The 21,272-nt window shown below is 38.9% G+C and overlaps 1 protein-coding gene across 7 annotated transcripts in view; it reads right to left on the reverse strand.

The window, feature by feature from the left end:
• QTMAN (queuosine-tRNA mannosyltransferase) overlaps window positions 1-20,773 on the reverse strand; it is a 128,291-nt gene extending 107,518 nt beyond the window's left edge. For all 7 annotated transcript variants that reach the window (XM_086615658.1, XM_086615657.1, XM_086615656.1 and 4 more), the window contains exon 1: window positions 20,592-20,773. In XM_086615658.1, the coding sequence (XP_086471784.1) occupies window positions 20,592-20,773 (182 nt within the window). The remainder of the gene's footprint in view (window positions 1-20,591) is intronic.
• Between the last annotated feature and the right edge of the window lie 499 nt (window positions 20,774-21,272).

The following is a 21,272-nucleotide window of genomic DNA, read 5'->3' on the forward strand; positions in this document are numbered from 1 at the left end:
TGGCCTAGCAGAAAATAATTCAGTGAGAACATTTTTTTTTTCCAATGTTGCTAAGATTTTGGCACCATATTATGTTAGTAATTTATGTATTTAATAGTACATAAATGGGTTCTGATTACATTAGTTTTCCTGCTGTATAAAAGTAAATCTAATTAAATTGAATTCACTGATTGCTGGTTAAAATTTCCCCCTATGAAGAAATCTTCTATTTTATCACAAATGATCAATAAAAGCTGTTGGACAAATAACTATGATAGAAATAGCATTACAGTGGGCTTCAATGAACAAGTACTAAAGTGAAAAAAAAAACCGTAGCAGAGCCTCGTTGTCATGAAAAACAGAGACAGATGGGGAGACAGACCTATATGATGCTACAAATAGATGAATATCTTGTAAGGATTTCAACAAATGTTATAAGCCCTAGTCAAAATTTTAAAAACTACAGATTTGCTTGTGCTGCTGCACTGAAGTTCACCTGAAATCCAAACCATAATATAATCATTACTTATATTATTGGAGCTTCAAAAATAACAGTGAAAATACAGAGTGTCCATAAAGCCTTTATAGGATCTTTTCCAGATAACAGCACAATTAAAAATGCCAGTATTTACTACAAACCCTGTGTTAGTACGAAAAAAAGATGAAGAAAGTTTGCTTTAATAGCTGTTTTGGGAGTGAGGTGTACCCCGTTCCCAACTTAAAACCAAAAAGGGGACACATGAACTCCATGTGCGATGTTGTATTTTATAGGAAGTCTCTCTTTAAGATGGTAGATAGATGCAGACACTAGAAAGATTAATAAATAGTAGCACGCTGATAGAGTGAGCTGCATGTGACCAGCTAGAGGGTGTACATCACGTATGGCTGATAGCAACCCAAGACAGTCTGTTCGAGCACTCAAGGAATCTGCATATAATCACGCTTAATAGAAACCACAGAAAATCCCGTGGCTGTTGTTTCCAAAGGACGTTCATTTTTAGAAAACTGAGTCGTGGCTTCGTTCTTCTGTACTGTTCAAACGTAACCAACTACAAGAAGTGGCAGAAACTGTAACCGAAGGGTTAAACTCTGTCTGGAATACAAAAATCCCACTCACTGCGTTGTTGTCTGCAAATATACAGTCAAGAGGAACATTTAATCACAACATGTACTTTCTATATTGTGACTGTAAAATTCAGTAATCGAAACGGCTACCATAATAAAAATGCATCCTGTCATTTTTCCACTTAGAGATCCCCTGTATAAGGCTCCTAGTTAAAGGTCAGCTAATTTTCTTAGGGGAAGTAACTAAATAACCTTTATTAATTCCTAGGCTCGCCATTTTCTAGCACACCAACCAAATAAATAATACACTGAAGGAAGATCCAATACAAACCAAGCTGCTGAATATCGTCTCTACTGTGTGGGTAAAACTCTGGATTTGCAATAGACAAAAGAGGTCATTAGAAATTTAACACGTTGTTTTTTTTTTTTTTCTCTGGAAATTATGACAGCGTGTATAGATGGAGCTTTTTAAAAGCCAGGCTTGCTGGTCCTTCCCCATGCTCCAAGATGCTGAGACCACTAAACGAGGTGCTAAGTCTACTAATATCCAAGCATAACCAACAATCCCAAATATTATACGGCATTTTTGCTTGGCCATTTCCTAAATTTGCAGGACATGCATAATCTTGGAGAACATAACCAAGAATTTTGCTTACAAACTTTTCTGCCGTCTTTAATAAAACGACCGAACAACATGATAATGTCAATGTTAAAAACACATGTATTTATATTTTACTCTCATGACATCTCCTGTATGAGAAGCATTACTAACGTCACACAGTATATAAAATTATGCAAGAACATCCAAAAAATGCTGTTTTACTAAGCACTTTTGTTTTACATAAGTAGATCAGAATGCAGCATTATTCATGATCAGCCTTTCCTAGCACACTGCTTTGGGTGAGTTTGTTCCTAAGAAACATTACTATGCTTGAAACTAAAAATAGATAAGTTATTTTTAGCTATTTAATCACATGAGGAAAAAGACACAGTTTGCATCAGTCTTCTTTAATTTATAAAATAATTCCATCGTGCACCCTGCGTGTATCTCATGAAAATCCCTGGCACACAACTCCGGGCTCGCACACCGTGAGCCGCACGCCGGCTGCAAGTGGAAGGAAAACAGGTTTTAAAAGATTCCAGCAACAATAGCCTTGTGACTAAATCAGAAACAGAAGCAGAAGTCATGAGCCAAACAGATACCTATCGGTTTCCTTGAGCTTAATCTGATTAAAACATGGCTCTCAAAAATGTTAAATAGAATGCCACGTCAGAGAGCAGGCGAACGATAAAAATAGTGCATGGCAGGAAATCATTATTAAACCAGCATTACTAGTGTATCTGTTATGGAAATTTCCCTGTAATTTTTCAAGGTTTCCCCTTATGTTTTTCTTGAGTTGCCTGTTACACTTGGTTTTTTTTCCCTCCTCAATGGCATCGAAGTTGGAGATGTAAAAAGAAAATTATCACTGCAATTTTCCAACTATACTCTGCTCAATACCATCTCAAGTGTGTCATACATCATCTTGTCATTCACTTTAACAAGAAATCACATAATATTCAGAGGCAGAAAATGATCCAAAATGGGCAAGTGCCACTATAGTAAAAACACATTCATATGGCATCACAGGGGAAAAAAAAAATATTAAAAAAATCTTAATCTTAATTTCAAGGACTTTCGTAATGAAAGCATCTTAAAAATATTTCAGTGGGGGGAAAAGTTTCTATGAAAAGATGCTGGGAATAACAGGAGCCATTCTAGAGTCTACCAGCCAAAATCAGAACAACACAACTGTTGATAATTCACTATCACAGATCAACCTGGATGTTTTAAAGAGCTTACACAAATAAAATAAAATCCAGCATCCTAAAAAACCTTAAAAATAAAGTTGTTATTACTATCCTTCCTACTATTACTATCCCTCTCACAACCATCCTCTGGATTATCGTGCCCTTAGAGCACTCCATAAAATACAAACTAGACTTGCAGCATCTTGTCTTGCATTTAGTTATGTGACCCAGAAAAAGCTTTTACAAAAAAATCCCAACCAAACAAAAAATAAACACAAAAAATAGTTTTACAAGGTCTTATCTTACAAGGCTGACTCCAATTATCAAAACCCTATTTCGGTATACTGAACAGACTTCAACAAACTTTAACAGCTACCTTCAAAAAAATTCTGGTTTCTTTTTAAAACGTCACTGATGGGGAAAAAATTACCGTCAATCAAATTAGCTGGGTTTTTTTTCATCAAAAATAGGCGTTTCATCTGCAATGATGATTCAGGCTTCCCCGAAGCAAAGCCATGATTTAGTTGACCAGTGATACGCTGGCTTTCCAGCAGAAGGACACCCAACGTCCCTCCTCTACCACCGCTCATCCTCCCAACGGCCCCTTCGCCCAGCAGCCTCCTCGCCGCTGCACGTGGGTACTCAAACACTGGTGGGTTTCTAAATTTTAAGTCAAACTCCAAATTATTTGCCACTGGCACATCGTAAGACAAACACAAGATGTGGGCAAACACAAGAGATGTTTCCCAGAGACACACCTAGACAGAAGCAGGGCTGGTCTTTAGCCAAACTCCAACTGCTGCCCACCCAAAACCCAAGGGTGACAACGCATCACGGGAATAACGACAATTTTTCAAGACAGAAGAGCCATCGTATGTTTTGCAAGTGTTTTGTAAGGGCTTCTTGATTTTTGTCCTGGGTGTTTGCATATTCATCCCATGACAGCCAAGCTATATCTGACTCAGCATGAAAGTGAACATGCATCGTATTTACAGCAGTGCTTAAGCCTTATTCCATAGTCTCCCAAGCGCGCTCACATCTATTCTTCTTAATATCCCTCCCACATTAAGAAATGATTATCTAATACAGGGAGTAATCAGCTCATGGTCTTACTACAGTCATCCTCCTTGACAAAGCTGGGAAAAAAAATACCCAACTGTGAAGCATTAGAAAGTCAAGGTTCAAAACACCCACGTTTATTGAGATCAACGCAAATTTATTTAGATCTCAACGCAACAAGAGCGAGCGCTGTCTCTTGAGACAGAAATGCTTATCTGCTGGTAAATTCAAAGCCCATTTTTCTGCAAAGAGCCTCCACCAGGACACATGCAATGTCACAGCCTGAAATGCCAGGAAGAAAACCTGGTGAAAGCTAAACCAGAAACGTTTTTAATGTTAATTTTATTATTTTACCATGCCAGAACATGGTAAAACACAAGAAATTTAAGGGTGTGGAAAGCCAAGATGAACTAAGCTGAAGTCATCTGCAAACGGGTCTGCAAGTGGTGCCTGAAAACGCACTTCGAATGCTCCTAAAAAGGAATCAGCTAACAAGACACATTCCAAAATCCTGAAGAATGGGCAATTTTGCCTTCCCTCTCTAGGCCCTTCCCTGGCTCCTCAAGTCTGCAGCAAGGACATGGAATGGCAAACCCCAAAAGTGTGAGGCTAGAGCCAGGGCAGGAGGAAGAGTAGTCACTTTTCACCTCGAGTTTGTGGGCAATCAAGAAGGTGCAATGATTTTTTTCATAGCTCTGTCTCAAAAAACACCAAATATTACCAAAATAACGTACCTGTATCATCTGAAATGCCGTCCTGCCATCAGAATTAAATAGCTGCCTAACTTGAAATATCGATACAGAAGCATGGACTAATAGATTATTAATGCATTATAGTATTAATAATAGCAGCAATAATATTAAGAATGGGCCACAAGACAGAGCTGAGCATGCCCTTCCAAGTGAGAACTGAATGGGCAGAGTTCAAGCGTGCACCAAGAGTCATCTAGATCGATGCAAATTTGTTGACAACACACCTTTCTCATTTCATACCCCTCTCAGATTCATTTTCTCTATCCTACCCTAAGAAATGAGACATGCAAGGGAAAAAGGCATTCTTGTGAGCAAAAATATGTATGAACAGAGCTATATGGACAGCCAGAACACCTCCAATCGCTGACGGCTAAATGAGTCATCCATTTCAGAAGAAGGACCAGTAATTAAACAAGAATCTGCAAAGTTATTAAGTCTGAATCTCAATTTCAACCTATGACACTGAGGGGAGAGAAGTTTCCTATGTACTGAAACCATCAATATATCATACAGCAGAGTCACTTGCAAAATAACCTCTCACCTAAGGAAATCCTTCTCCTCAGGAAGCCAAACATAAACAATCTAAAATATTTATTGCCATAAATTTCATCCCTGTTCCATAAACTGCTTAAGAGACATGACATCATGCTAACTATCTGGACCCGTCTGGTTGATGATAGTCCCAGATTTCAAGCTGAAGACTAAACTGCAGGAGCGTGGAAGGGAACGAATCTCCAGGTCACCAAAGACACTGAACACAAATCTGACTCACCAAAGCCCGAGCTGACACACCAGCAAACATAAAAGGTCCGGCAGTGGCAGAGGCTGACACTTCAAAAACAAGCCTTGCAATATTTTTCTCTTCTTTTTGGCCTCCTTGGACCAGAAGCAGGAAGGCTTTCCTTCCAGTAGGCGAGACCCAATCGCTTCATCCTCCAGTCCCCGTATTCACAGCTCTTCTTCCACGTGGTATGAACTCTACGTGTTTCCTGGGCACGTTTCCAGATGTGTTAACAAAGCAATTAGAAAGCCCCAAGCCCTGATGGGGCATTACTGCCTGTTTTCTATCAGTTAGCATAGCAAGCTCCATCCCCCTTTGCTCCATGGCTTCTTCCACATTGCTAGACCTGAGCTAAAAAATCTTAAACCTTTAGTGCTTTACTGAAGTCCTTTTACACGGCTCATTTCCAAATCTTACTTGTCTAGAAGTATTTGTTCACTTCTCCCTTTCCAGCCCCTTGCATCACTAAATGCCAAGCTCTTGGCAACCCAATATTCACAAATCAGGCTTCAAAGACTCAATTCTGATTCGTCTTGACTCAGGCTGTGACGAGGAGACGCCAGGACCCCCGAACGCACCGCTCCCTGCTCCTGCAGGAAGGAGCAGATGGCCAACTTCCAGATGGCCGCCAACCTCGTCTCACCGATTTCAACATCTGTATCTGGAATCCCATCTCAGAGGACGGTCCTGAGACAGACTGCAGGTCGCTGCCCGCAGCTCCCGGCTACGCGGCTTATCCGCAAGCCAAAGCATTTTGTGAAATGCGGAATGACAAGCCTGAAAAAAGGTTAAGGCTAACTAAAGTTCGTAGCAGGGCATAGCTGAAAAAAAAACTTCAGAAGTAGACATTAAGGTGAAATCCATCTTAAATATATGTATTTTAAGCATATCTCAAATCAGAATTTTTTCTTCTCAGTCGCAAGCATCCCTTGATTCCCATAACGGCACCTTGCAAACCGAGGAAATGCTTCAGCGTTGGTCATTCGTAACCATAACAAGGAATTAAGACACGAACCATGAAAATCCAACCAGCCTCGATGGTTTTGCCTCCAGGTCACCCCACAGCCGAGAACGGGCTTATTTTCAGTTCCAGTTGGTACACGACCAAAGTCCATACCAGCACTGCACGAGCACTCACAAATGGGTTTGCTCCAGATTTAAACACAAGAAACTTCCCAAGACTCAGTGAAACAGCAATTAATGAATTTCAGTTTGAAGCAGCCAAAGAGGAATTTCTGAGATTTGCATACCATCAAAGCCTAATTTTAACGCAGCCACAAACTATATTGTTTCTTCATACAAACTTAATCCAGCTCCTCTTTGGGGCAGTTAAAAAACTTTAAATCCATCAACAGGAAGGTAACAAAACTGGTTTTACTGCCACAATAAGAAGTTGGTATGAATTAATGATTTCATCAATTTTATAGCATATATTCTTCTACAATTCATTTAATAAATCCAAAACGTAAAACGATACTGCTTTCTTAGTCTGAGTGCATAATCTCCTCAAAAAGACTATTTCCAGACATTCAAAAGTAAAGAGTATTTTACAATAGGAGAAGTGAGTACACTGCATTTCGAAATCCATTAAAATATAAAATTCTGGTTACAGGCACAATCTGCCTAATTAGTTTTTCTTAATTAGCAGGATGCTCTAACCTCTTTAATAAGACTTCTGTGGACAGAATGTTCCATATTGGTTATCCATCTGAGGAAAAAAACTAAACAAATAGTTCTGAAGTATGGCTAATAGAACAAGCGTGGTTGGGCTTCGTGGTCAGAAGGCTGCTCTGGCGTGTAACACCGGCAATCTGCAAAAACACAGAACATTCCACCTTAAACGTATCACCGCTCATCCTACAAACCCCTCTGTATTTCAAAGATGAAATTAAAGATATTACACGCGAGAGTTAATGAAGTTACGTTTTTAAAGTCCGCAGCACATGCAGGGAGGGGCAGAAAAAAAATAAATTCAATTAAATAACATATGTATGGACCAAAGCACACTGTGGAAAAGTGAGGGAGAGAGATAACGGGAAGGCAAATACCAGAGTGATGCTGTAACAGCTCAGAGCGTGGCTGTGAGGTTGTTTTCCCCCACCACGAAGCGTTTGCTTCGAGTCCACAGTTTTTGTACCTTCCTCTTCATGATGCAGAGTCTTAGTACGTACCTAGCAATTAATAGGTAACAATATTATCTCAGATTCCTATCTTATCCAACAAAAAAAAAAAGATTCCTCTTATTACCATATATCGACCGTGTATTTCAAAGACTACTGGTTCAGAGAAATGCAGAGCCCCAGCAACATCTGTGGTCAGAGGCAGATGCTGGAGATAAAGAAAATTCAAGCCCTTGTTTTCTTAGGAGTTTGCAGAGCAGCTGCTGAGCTTCATCTCAACAGCTGAAATATCCTTTATGCTGCTTAAAAAGGCAGGAAGCACACAAGTATCTCCAACTCCCTCCCCGTCACCAATTCATTCACCCCGCTCGCTCAGACATGCCAACGCCACCCCTGCTCTGAACACACTGGTCTCCTCACCCACCAATGGACCTCTTGAAGGCACAGGAAAACTATTATATCCTTCACTTTTTTTTTTTCCAATCAGTATCTAAGGAAACTTAAGAGCCATGTGCAAAATATAATCTGAGAACAGTCCCTTGAAAAATGCCTGTTAATGACCGGAGGTACAGAGATACCATAAATATTGCCTTCAACCCCGCCTGAACCCTAGAGATCCCAGGCAAACCACAATGTCAATGACCTTCCATGCAACTGTTAGCATTGGAAATTAGTATTTTAAAAGTATAGATGCCTACTTTTTTTAATATTGAATGTATACTCCACTCATCATAACATAGCATGGTACATTAAAATCTAGAAATATTTTTTTCTGTATTGATACGCAAAACTGCATGCAAGTATTTTTCAGTCTAGTTACACCAGAATAAGTACTAATTCAAAGCAAGGCCACTCTCTAGGTTCTTTGCTCCATGTTTTAAAAAAAAAATAAAACACAGGAAGAAAAGGTAGGTTTTATCATTTTTAACTCATGATACAACTTTGAATACTTACATTAGACTCTGGTTTTCCCATTCTGAAACTCCTCCCTACCACCTCTGCCTAGAGAGCTTCTGTCCTCTTGGGCAAGACCTGAGATCTGGGTTTAAAGTACTTCTGATCCGAATGCTTCAACAGCCACAGGAAACACTGAAGTCTGATTTCCAACTAGCATGGAGCTACAAGATCCTTTGCAAGGCTCGCATTAAACCTCACAAGAGCAAGCACTACTGCAAATCAGACTCTACTGGTACAGCTTTGAGTAGATGGTAACGCAACAGTCTAGAGTAGATAGCTACGAGGACTCTGTAACCTAGTCCTCTTCCATACAGGTCTTTTGACTGATATCTTGAAGACATCATCTAAAGTGATCAGTAAACCCAACAGTCAATTGACCCCAGACAACTGAATTCCTCTCCCAATCAGGATACTGAAGTTTTATAATAGTAATGGAGAGAAAAGGCAAAACGAGCAGGGTCAGCAGGCATGACCTGTATGATACAAGAGCAGAAGTGAAGTTACTATTTTTTCCTGGGATAACTGAGAGACGGAAATACCAAGAGATGCACAACACCTGATGGCAATGCTGAGCTAACTCAAATTACTTTCAAGGCATCTACTCAACTTCTTTTTCCTCCCACTTTGATACCACACAGCTAAAACTTGCAGATGTAACAGTAATTCAGAACCAATTTTAATCTAGGATAGAATAAAGAAGTAATTTAAGGGCTAAAGTCAAAAAAAAGAATGAACAAGAAAAAGATCAGTCTGCTATGGAAGACCAAAAAAACATCATAAACTTGCCAAATGTGGCAAAACAGGCTGTTTGTAAAGAACCCCTCCAACCTATCTAACCAAAACATGCTCCCCTCTCCATCCACCTATTAAGCTCCAACGTGAGCCTCAGCCTGTGTCAGGATGACCTGGACACCCTTGAAGGAAAACAGGTCTAAAGCACACATTCCTTCTTCTGTCAATGGCTACGTGGCAGACAGAAGTTACGTCTGGCACCATAAACAGTACGATGGAGAGGACTTTAGTGCTTCCTTCGGAAATAACATCTAATTTTGGCTCATCTACAGTCTACTGCAGTATAGCTACAACAAAAGTAATTCTCCTTCTAAGTTAATTTAGCAATAATTTCACTCTAAAAAAAAATAATTAAAATAAAAAATAACTCCTTCATTATAATTTCCCCTGAAATTAATCTCTTCTTCTTGCATAGTTTTAGTATCTTTAGTACTATTTCTCTGAAAGTATTTGGCATGTATAATTTTTAGCCGTTATGTTTTTAATAAAATTGATTACCAGGAAACTTCTGCATATGCACAGTTTAAAATAATTCTACTCCTCAGGGTTTAAACATAGAGATGTCGCTGTGCACGATAACGGTTCGATGTTTAGTGAGTTACAACTATTCTGTCACGAGCAGGAAATGTGTTTTGCTCACAAAAGCCAAAGGCACTGTCAAACCTGCAGCAATCTGCAGAACAGTAGGAAAAAAGTGCCTGCAAACTAACTGCTACTAGATAATGGTACTATTCATCATTCTTAAATTCCATCTTTAATTAAAAATGGGATATTCTCTTACATAAATAAAAAACTGCAGATGTTCTTAAATTACTCTTTGATTTTTTTTCATTCTTCCATATTTAATATATATAGTATTATATGCATTCAAAAATTTCTTAATGGTTTTACATAATACTTAATTCCATGAAGACTTTTTCCATACTCCAAATAGATATACATGTTCATTATATGCAGAATATGTTATGTTTAAAAAAAAATTACCACTCTTAAAGAAATCAGTTAACAAAACTCGTAGTAGGAACACCACTTAATTACAACAACATCTAAAGTCGAAATAAATTTTCTACTGTTTTACTTATAATAATTTGCACCTTTTTTAAAAAACATTTGATAAATCATTAGTTTAAACAATTTATGTGGTTACACCAGGTTAAACCAGTGTGAAAACAACATTAAGCCTGCTCTAGATACACCTTTCCTCACAGTAATTATTGGAAACAATACTCTTAACAGGTATAAAATATTCCAGTAATTATTCTGCAAAAAGAAAATCACATGTATGTTTTTGATGTTGTGTCCACTGCTGTTTCCTTCATTCTTTCAAGTTGCAATTAGACAGAAATATAAGCTTCAGCGTGCAACAAGTAAAGTGGAAATTAAGAGAGCTAAAATGAAAAATGATGAACAAGTAGGCAAGGTTATAAACATAAACAATTAAAAAAAAAAAAGTGCTCTGAAATGGAAAGCATTCTTTAAAATGACTGTGTCCACTGGACCATCAGAGTATATGTGCAGGAGGGAGGGAGGAAAAGACAGGGACAAAGGACAGAGGCAAGAAAGGGAAAATATCGTCCAAAGGAATAACAAGATGGTAAAAAACTTCATTATAGAATGATGAGGGAAAAAAAGCCTCTCAGTTGCTTTGTATTCATCAAAGACATTCAAACGAATAGACGTAATTTACACAGATTCACAATGTATTTTTTTTCTAAGGGAGCATAAATTAATCTTCTTAATGATTCAAAGCATCCCAATAACAGGTATCATTCCCAAGATACTTGGGCTGTGTAGCGTAAGAGGGAAGAGGAGGAGGAAATAAATTGATCAAACTGTGATTTGGGGGAGTCAGAAGTCCATCTTAAACGCATTCCATCGTACCGGAATTTGACATATAGATTGCAACCAAACTACAGCCCAGGTAGATGTCGTATGCTTAGGGAAGAAATGACATCATAAACCACAAAATCAAGTATTTTATGGGTCAATTTAGATAAGCATTTCAGTTTGATACCGAAGAGCATTTATGAGGCACCGCTCAACCATTCTCACCCAGCATGCCTCAGCTCACACCAGACTGGTCTCCAAGATTATGAACTGGATCCCTTCAGATGAAACTACACCAGGAGGTGACACTCCTGGAGAGCATTTAACCGCCTCCAGCCTCATTCTATGGACATTCAGTCCTTAAGAACCAGGTTACACCCAGTCAGAGGTAAAACTCCCTGCAATAACACACTGTGTGGATGCTGGACCAGGAGCACCACTTCACTCTCCCATGTCTCCACAACCCTATCAAGCTGCACTACTAATTAACAGGTATCACCTGCCTATGTGGTCATGTACATGTTACAATTTTGTATACAGTGGTGAACACGGAGGAATCAAGGAGAGAAAACCAGAAAACACCCTTGGGCACGTTTTCTAGAGTGACTATAGACTCAGTGTCTTCAAAATGCACACTGAACTCATGGACACCAACGGCAGATGCTAACAGCCCACAGCTGGTATGAAAAAGCATCTGTAGAAAAATTGCTTGATCTTCCAGTCTGTACTACCCAAGTAGTAGAGAAAGCTCTTACCAGGCAGTCACAGTAATTGTAGTCAACAGAGAAAAGGTGCGGAGTTATGGCCCGAGTGGAAGTGAAACCAGCTGAGCAGGGCACTGTGTTCCCAGGTACGTGTGTGCAGGTCCAGGGAGGGGGTTCTGCCCCTCTACTCTGCTCTCGTGAGACCCCACCTGGAATACTGTGTTCAGCTCTGGAGTCCCCAACACAAGAAGGACATGGAGCTGCTGGAGCGGGTCCAGAGGAGGGCCACGAAGATGATCCGAGGGCTGGAGCACCTCTCCTATGAAGACAGGCTGAGAGAGTTGGGGCTGTTCAGCCCGGAGAAGAGAAGGCTCCGGGGTGATCTTATTGCAGCCTTCCAGTACTTAAAGGGGGCCTACAGGAAAGCTGGGGAGGGACTTTTTACAAGGGCATGTAGTGATAGGACAGGGGGCAATGGCTTTAAACTGAAAGAGGGGAGATTTAGATTAGATATAAGGAAGAAATTCTTCCCTCTGAGAGTGGTGAGGCACTGGGACAGGTTGCCCAAAGGAGTTGTGGCTGCCTCATCCCTGGAAGCGTTCAAGGCCAGGTTGGATGAGACTTTGAGCAACCTGGTCTAGTGGAAGGTGTCCCTGCCCATGGCAGGGGGGTTCAGAACTAGATGGTCTTTAAGGTCCCTTCCAACCCAAACCATTCTATGATTCTATGAACCAGGAAACTAAAGATAACTAAGTAATAAAGAAGTAATAAGGTAACTGAACTCTTGATCTGTTGTAGACTGGCAACTGAGATGTCCCCAGCTACCTGAACCAAGACATTCAAACTACAATGCATTTGAGTAAGGTTAATGCTTGCAAAAAAAATAATAAAATAAAATAAAATATTAGTGTTAAGGTAGATCTTCTCCCAAAACTGTTTTGCTAGAAACAGTTTGCATAACATAAAGCCAAGCTATGAGTACTTATTAAGAAAGCTAATTATTTATGACACTGGAATATAAAGCTAGAAATCCAAATCATGTGAAAATCAAGCATCTGATAAAACATGCATTATTTACTTCTTAATGGAAAAAAAAAAAGTAATAATTTGAGATTAGGAAAAAAGCAACAAAAAAAAAATATCAAGAATTTTCTCTTTATTAGATGCAAACCAAAAGCTTTGTTTCTTTCCCTTTGGAACATCAAATCCGTGTTACGGACTAGAATGACAATGAATTGTAAAAGTATAATATTCTTTATAATATAGTCCTGTATATATATTTGTTATTTGAAAATAGAAATGTAATCCATAAGTAATCTAAAATAAAATATATACACAGCAACCATTTAAAAGGACAGATAAAATACTCATTAAAATCCTAAGTGTAGAAATACTGAATCATAATACACAACTTCATTACATTTTACTGCCAGCAATGTAAATATCAATTCTCCAGGTGATTCATAAAATTCATTTTAGAAAGCAAAATAAGGATTTCACCCGGCATTGGAGAACATAAAGGAAAAAAACACATGCTAGAGTCTGAAAAACCAGACTGCTCTTTCTTTGTCTCACCAGAATATTTTCCTGGAATTTCAGCAAATCTTTTACACGTCAAATGGACAACTGCCATTTCACATTAGCACTTTCTATAGATCATCCAACAGTCCCAACCAGCGTCCTTCCCGGTCCTGCACCGCTCCTTGCATCTTGTTCATCATTCCCATCTTATTTCTGCCAAAATTAAGATCATACATATATTTCCACTGACTTCAAAGGAAGGAGCCTGGATTTAAATTCATCTAAAACCTCTTTTAACTACCTAAATTGTGAAATTGTCTAATAACAGGACTGTATTTAAAAAAAAAAAAAAAAAAAAAAAAACATTTTGGATAAATTAAACAACTAAAGTTTTTGGAGGGAAGCATGCATGTGGGGGTTTCCACACAAAATCGTAAGGAAAACCTGTCATTTTTAAAATGAATAGCTACCATCTGCCAGCATTTTATCTGAGGCAAAGTTGATTAATGCAAAGTGCATGTTTAAGATCACATTGCTGTCTGCCTGAATAAATTTCAGGTAGTTTACTTAGGGAATTATTTGCCCTGTTTCTTAAAAGACTTTTTTGTTGTTGTTGTTATTATTGGATTCCTCTCCCCGAGTTTTTACGTAGCCAGATCTAAGAATAAAAACATTTCCTCCGAAATCGCCGTCCTGCACAAGGAGCTCGAGCGCCAGAACATTGTTTCTGGCCCCTCCGCGCCGCGGCAGAGCGGTAATTAATCTGCCCGACAAAGGGGATCCCACCTCCTTCGCCGGCTTCACAGAAACTTCCAGGCAGCCTCTCTCCAGCCTACTGAAAAGTAAATTTTAGCAGCCTAATTGCGAGCAGAGAAGCCACAGCCGTGCTGTGATGCTCAAGAGGAAATGATTCTGCCCTTAAGACTTTACTTAATTTTTTACTGGGTTAATTTTTCGACTGAGTACTTAATTCTTTACCTTTATTTACACTATGTTTCCAAATTAAAAAAAAAAAATAAATCAACTCTGGAGTTTAAACATTTTTCTTTTGCTAACTTTATCAAAGCATTGCTTTATCTCAGTGTTCCAATAAAAAAATATTTTCAAATACATTCGATTATATGCTCCTCTTTAGAAGTTTATTTTGAATGACAACATTTTCAGAAGAAGATTTCCGAACAGATTTTGGCCGCTATTAACCTAAACCACACAAATCCCAGTTTTACGCGTCCGTTCCCACGTTACGTACTCCCAGCATCAGATGGCCTCCAAGTTCTCCCTCCTCAGAGCGAATTTCACACCCGTTATTCAGGCTGGGACACCCTCCACTATCCGGGGCTACAGAAGTGGAGGGCATCATCTGTGATAAGTGGTGGAGCTTCATGCCGTTCCATATGGACGTATATTCTTTTTACTTACACTTTAAGCTGGCTGGACACCAGCCAGCTCTGGTCAGAAGTCACAAAGTTGTTTTAGCTCAGTACACAGTTGCCCGCGTCTCGTATCTCAGTAGGGTTTGTTGGTTTCGGCTCGACGCGGCGCTAGGACGGCCATCTGGCCCCCGGTGTGAAGCTACATCCCAACCAGCTTAGTGCAAAGCGTGGGCAGGACCAACGTGGATGTGTTTGCACGAGCCCCTGTGAACTAACCTTGAGGAACTCAACTGATTTGTTGGGAAAAAAAAAAAAATTGCAAGCAAGCTTAGCACTAATGAAATTAAAGAAGCAAGGACCCCTTAGTCAGCTAGGGAGTGTAAAAGAGGAGCACGGGACTAAACAGCATCTCCTGTACCCTCCTTTCCACTGTGCTTTGCCCCTTTAAATGACGGATTTCTGCAACTCCTAGTTTGGAATCTCTACAGCAAGGTAAGAACGTCATTATCTGTATCCATCCAATGAGTCAGTTACGTCCACATGGTATTTCTAATCAAAGATGAGACCTCAAGCCCGTCCTCAGGGAGTACCAGCTATTACATTTAGTCACCTTATTTCTTCATCCCTTTATATCAACCAATCGAAGTACAAAGGACAACTCACCAGTCTATGCTCTAGGAGTACCTTCCCCTGCATCTGACATAAAACTGTAGTTAAAACACATACACACATACATACACACAGTTCTTAACCTTACACTGAGCAACAAAGAAAAGTGTGAAACTTAGAAGAGCTCTGGGCAGAAAGCAATTCAGCAATTCCAACAAAGTGAGCCTCATTCCATCTTCAAATGTAATGAAGTTGAGCAATAAGACCAAAACACACATTTTTAGTAGCTGATATCATAAATGAGATTCAAGTTGTTGATATCATAAATGAGATTCAAGTTTTATTCACTTATATACAGAAGTGAACACCATAAAATATGCAAAAAAAACCCCAAAAAGTATCAGGTAAACTTCCTTTTTAATCGGCAGGTATGTGGTTATCTTTTATTTAACTAATATACTGATCACACATACAATTTATTTATTTATTATCTGAGTGTTTTCAGGGTCTCTAATGCAGGGAAAATTATTCCACTTCCTACGAAGGTTATGTAAGATGCACTTCCAATATTTGACATGAAGATGTAAAAAGTCAGAAACAGTCTCACCACAACTGGGTACCTCTGTATTCAGCTTTAATGAAAAAGCTGAAATTTGCCCTGCCTTGCTTCAATTCACATCTTCAAATATCTGCCCTAGGACATATTACTTGCAGGTATTTTTTTTTTAAAAGAAAATACCTAGAAAATAATGAGTACTCCAGCTTTCGAATGCTCACAGATGCAAGCTGTGCTACCTTTTCAGTGGCTACTCAACTACTCACTGGAATCAAAATTTACAGGATCATCGTTTCCAAGAGGACATTTAGGCGACTCCATCAGTTAGCAAAGAATTCACTCTAAATTTTCTCCTTACAGAACACAATGAAAGCACCAGATCTGTAACAATCCTAAATCTCGTAGTCCTAACAGGTTATTTAAAAAAAACCCAAACAAACCACCACATCTATATTAAATACTCTTGAAATATACTATATATTGCTGAACACCACACCTTCAGTTTTGGTTTTTCTGTTCATTTTTTTTCCCCAGAGCTCTATTAATTGAAAACAATGATTTGCTTTCTCTTTTGTAAAACGTAAAAAGCATAGAGTTTGTCTTTAAAATATAGTTGTCAAATATCAAGGGGTATATATATGCTAACACTTACCCTAGGGGTATTTCAGGGCTAGAATCTGTTACAAATAAAATCTTTATTCATATGAACAGCTACCTGGGGGGCAGTACTGAATGTTACACATAATATTTAGATATATATTTTTAAAATAATCCAGCAGTGCTATTAAAACAAACAGGAAGCTACACTGCATTTAGCCTCTCCGTTTTGCAGATCTAAGTCTTATGCTACTAACTTTTTGGTTTTGAATTACTTTCTGTAGAGGATAGTCCCTAAAATATAAAATGCTTTTGTCTGGTGTGTTGTATCAACTGGTTTATTATTTGAAATTTAAAAGATTGTTCATGGCAATAAAGAATAGAATTACAGGAAAAAAAAGAAAAGCAAACTTTTTTTTTTTCTGCACTAAATTCCACAATAATATTTTCAAATTTGAATTTTTTTTCCTTGAATTAAGAAAAAAAAAATAAAAAGCTAAAAAAATTTGGTTTTGTTACGTGCTTTCTGGAATTACTGAATAGTCACTATGTGCTATGGAAAAGAATTTCAGACAAGATCAGACATCTACATTTATCAAGGAGTTTAAGCTGTCTGAAGCACGTTGGGAGACAAAGCAGACAAGGCAGCAGCTCTGCAGCCTGCCAGCAGCCTGAGGAGGTCATATCTCCTGGCCGGACCGTCCTAATTTACAGAATGAAGACGATAATATTCCATCAGCTGCCAACGAAACTCTGTAATTGTTGAAAAACTTGTCTAGAGAAAGCAGACAGTAATAGTGTCCTTTTTGAGTACATTTCAAATGCTGGGATTTGGAAATTGCGACCACAAGGATGAAACTCCGTGTACTAATGCAACGTCCGAACAGACACTTTTTTCCCAATTAAGGAAAAATCATATGTCTGGATCACAGTTAAGAAAGTTCTCTACAACGCTCAGTTCTGTGGCTGCTATACATCAATATCTTAGATCATTTCAAGTTTCTTAGCCAAATATGCCACCTTTAAAAACTCTCCTGATGGCCTTCCAAGTTGGAGGGACCTGTTGCATGCCATCCATCGGGGCTCCTGTCCTCCTTCAAGGAGATAAATGAAGATGTGAGCTGCTTTAACCACATACTGCACAGCAAACCCACGAAAATAGAAAAGCAACGTTTTTCTAGAGAAACACACAACAGCCTTTGCATCAGGGAAGCCATAGAAATCTCTGCACTGCTGCAGATAAAATACTAACTCTCTGATACCTTCCAAAATAGCTATGTGTGTTCCCCTTGACAGGTGAGGACACCTCCCTGGGATAATTCCGAGTAAATCCCATTTTCACAGGGGAACATCATTTTATTGCACACCAAGGCACTGGCTGCGTGGTTCACAAAAGTCACATTAGAGGCACTGCTCGTTATCAATTCAGCTTTAAGTCCTGCTCAAGGGAGTACATGCCTGTTCTCCACTAAAAGTATTTGCAAATGCATCACATAAACTCTCTGGTCACTACAGAGTACCCGAATTTAACATCTATGATTCTGCACTGTGTACTTTACCTGAAAAACGCTTTTTAAGATTGTTCCTTAACTCACTGAACATCACTTGACAACTAAAAATCCTGCTTCCTTCTCATAACCAGCTTATATGTATAAAAGTATAGGTCTTCTAAAATTATGTATACTACTGCTGTATAAATGTATAGCAATACCAGACTTATTAACATCAATATTATTTCTCCTACATACCAGCAGCTTGAAACAAAGTACAGTTTGAAAATAAAAATTTAGTAGTGCAGCTCAGTTACCAAAAGTGTTTGCAGTCAAAATATTTGTGACCTTTCTGTATTATTGAACACACAAATAGAAACAAGGTGTTTATGAAATGTCACATTTATGAAAATCACTCATAAAAGAAAATTTTTCGTCTACAAATAATGTCGATATTATAAATAATGCACATTCGTTATTTCCCACGACTTCATGAGAAGGTTGAAATATTTAAGTGCGTAATTCAAAATACACACTCTTGCCAGTTACCACTGAGAATTTTGTCTTAACAAACCACTACTGGGAAGCAGATTTTAAATGGTTACTAGCAAACTAGAAATAAAAGAAGCAACGTTGATTTTAATCAATGTTTTTTCTAATAGGAGAGAGTAGTCAGCCTCATTCAGTTGTAATCTGATGCAGTTATACTTTCAATTTAATAAAATACTTGAAACATTCAATTAAAAACCAAACATGAAAACTGTGCAAGTAAAGTAGAAGGTACCTCTAATCAGTTTGCCTCTCACCAGTCACATCAGCCCTTGTTCCTAAAATTTTATCCTGCCTGTGAGGATAAGGTACATACTTTTTTAAACACCGCATCTTTGTGAACTTTGACTATTTGATTCTGTCTGATCAAACCCAAGCAGCACCAGCAAGGAAAAAGCTTTCCTCTCTTTAAGATGCTCTGTTGGTTAGATCAGATTTATTTGCTGTCAGTAAAGGTTATATTTGCACATAAGTCTATGACAGATTGCAAGTTTATTAACTTCGAGTGAGTTTTCAAGCTGCTGGGTTGAGGGTTTTTTGTTGGGTTGTTGTTTTTTTGTAGGGTTTCGGGTTGGGTTTTTTTGTTGTCATTCTCTCCCCCTTCCCCCAAGATGTGAGTTACTTGACAAATTGGAGTTAAGTTATCTTAGGTCAATGTAACTGTAAGTTAAACTAATGAAGTGTATGTCTATGAGTGATGTCTGATTAGTTTAATACAGTTAGTGCTGGACAGCTTGGGCTGCTGACCTTGAAGGAACACAGATAACATTGCGATGCGTTGGAGGATGTGGTTGTGATACAAGACAAATTTACATAACAGTTTGTCATATACACTCCCTCCAAAACAAAATTGTTGCAAAAGGAAAGCAATAGGAAACCAAGGCTAAATGCCTCGCACCAGACAAACCGGGGAAAATTAATTATAACGTTTGGCTTGGGACGGGAGCTTATTTTAAATGCAAGCCAGAAGCAGGCGCAGAAAAAGGTGTACGTTTATATAGTATGCATTCCAAAACGGATTAGACACGGTGTTGGGTAATGCTGTTCAAACACAGCCTTCTATAGCACAAGATCTGCTCTCAAAAAGTCGTATTTCTTCCACAGCCGACTACATCTACTTGCTCCTGGTAAACAAATACCAGACACCCAGTTCTGAACTGGACTTAGCACATCACTTAGGTGTGCTCCGAGTCCTGCTGAAGTACATTCTGTGGCTGAAAAGCAGCTGCTTGTGCTAAAACATCCCAGAGCATGAACGGTCTCACTCCGTGAAGGTGCAAAGTCAACTGAGTACCCGTTGACTACCCACGCCCGGAGCGGAGCCCGCTCGAGACTGTGCCACGTCACCGCTCGAGACAATCGTCTCACCACATCTCAACTGATCAGGTAGGCCAAGCGAAATCACTGGGTTTAAAGACAGCTCGGTTCTGGAGTGACTGATTCTCACTACGTGATGGCTATCTGTTGACCTAAATAGTCTGCTCTTATCAGGCCAGGTTCTAGCTGATAGAAATTTGCCACTTACATAAACGCATAAGTGACATCCACAGCTGCTGGCACATGACAGAACCAGAGCATCATTAAGATAAAACTACTCTCTTAGTCCTCCAGGTCAGCCTGAGTAGTACACTGATAAATCAGACTTGCTAATAGATACATTGGAGGACAAGCAAGGAAGCCGGCAGTGTTCACATCTGTGCCACCTTTCAACCTACTATTTGAAGCACAGTTTAAATCTTTCAGTATTAGTGAATTCACTCAATTTTACAATAAGATGTACATATACACTTACACACAAACGGGTATCCACACACTGGCATTCTTAGAGACTTTCAAGGACTAACGACGCGAGACAAAGCAGTCTAGGAAACCATAAAACATGGCAGTAGTTTTCTCCAAACACACACCAAGAAGTCAATACAAGAAGAAAAACTTGTATTGTCCATTGCAAGTCTCCATTTGCTTGGGCACACGCGCTTGCATGCACATAATCGAAGATTCAGCTCAAGAGACCTGGTTGAAGGGCTCCCTGTAATGGGAGCTCAGAAATTATTCAATTCCTGGGTTACCTGTAATTAGCACTTGTTGGCACTGTTTGCATGAAATAAAGAGCAGCAGTCCGTGCTTTCCAATGCCACTTCTTGGCAGGGAGAGTATAGAGGACACAGTCTTCCCGCAGCTCCTCCTGGAGAAGATCCATCAGCTGTTTGTGGGAGCCACCATAAAAGGCTTCAATGAGAAGAACGCTCATTTTCCAAGCACCTCAGAACCGTCTGGATTCTGAAAATGACAACAGAGTTAAATATTTTACTTTAGAAATACACCTTCTTTCATTTTACTTAAGAAAAGGATATTGGAAGAAGCAGAAACATATTGCAAGGCCTTAGAGTGCTTTCATTTTTCCCGTGAAATTAATCCTTCATATTATATTTATGAGTTTACTTCATAAAAGGCTACTTAACAATTATGATGACAAAGTCACCACACCTATTAGTTTCAACCATTAAAAGATACCATTCATAATTTTTAAATTAATCAAAATGTGCAGGACTTTTCAAAATACTGTATTTTGAATTTATTGTTTTGTTTTCAAGCAGATATTTAAAAGCAGCTTTACTTTACACACTCTTAAATATATTCTTCTTCCACAGGTTAGGAAGTAGTCTATTCATTTTCACACAGGTTTCTCCCTTTTCCTGGAAGTAGATAAAACTAAGGAACAATTCAAACACACTTCAGCCCCAATAGTT

Source organism: Tauraco erythrolophus, chromosome 8 (assembly GCF_009769465.1).
Source record: "Tauraco erythrolophus isolate bTauEry1 chromosome 8, bTauEry1.pri, whole genome shotgun sequence".
Taxonomy (NCBI): Eukaryota; Metazoa; Chordata; class Aves; order Musophagiformes; family Musophagidae; genus Tauraco; species Tauraco erythrolophus.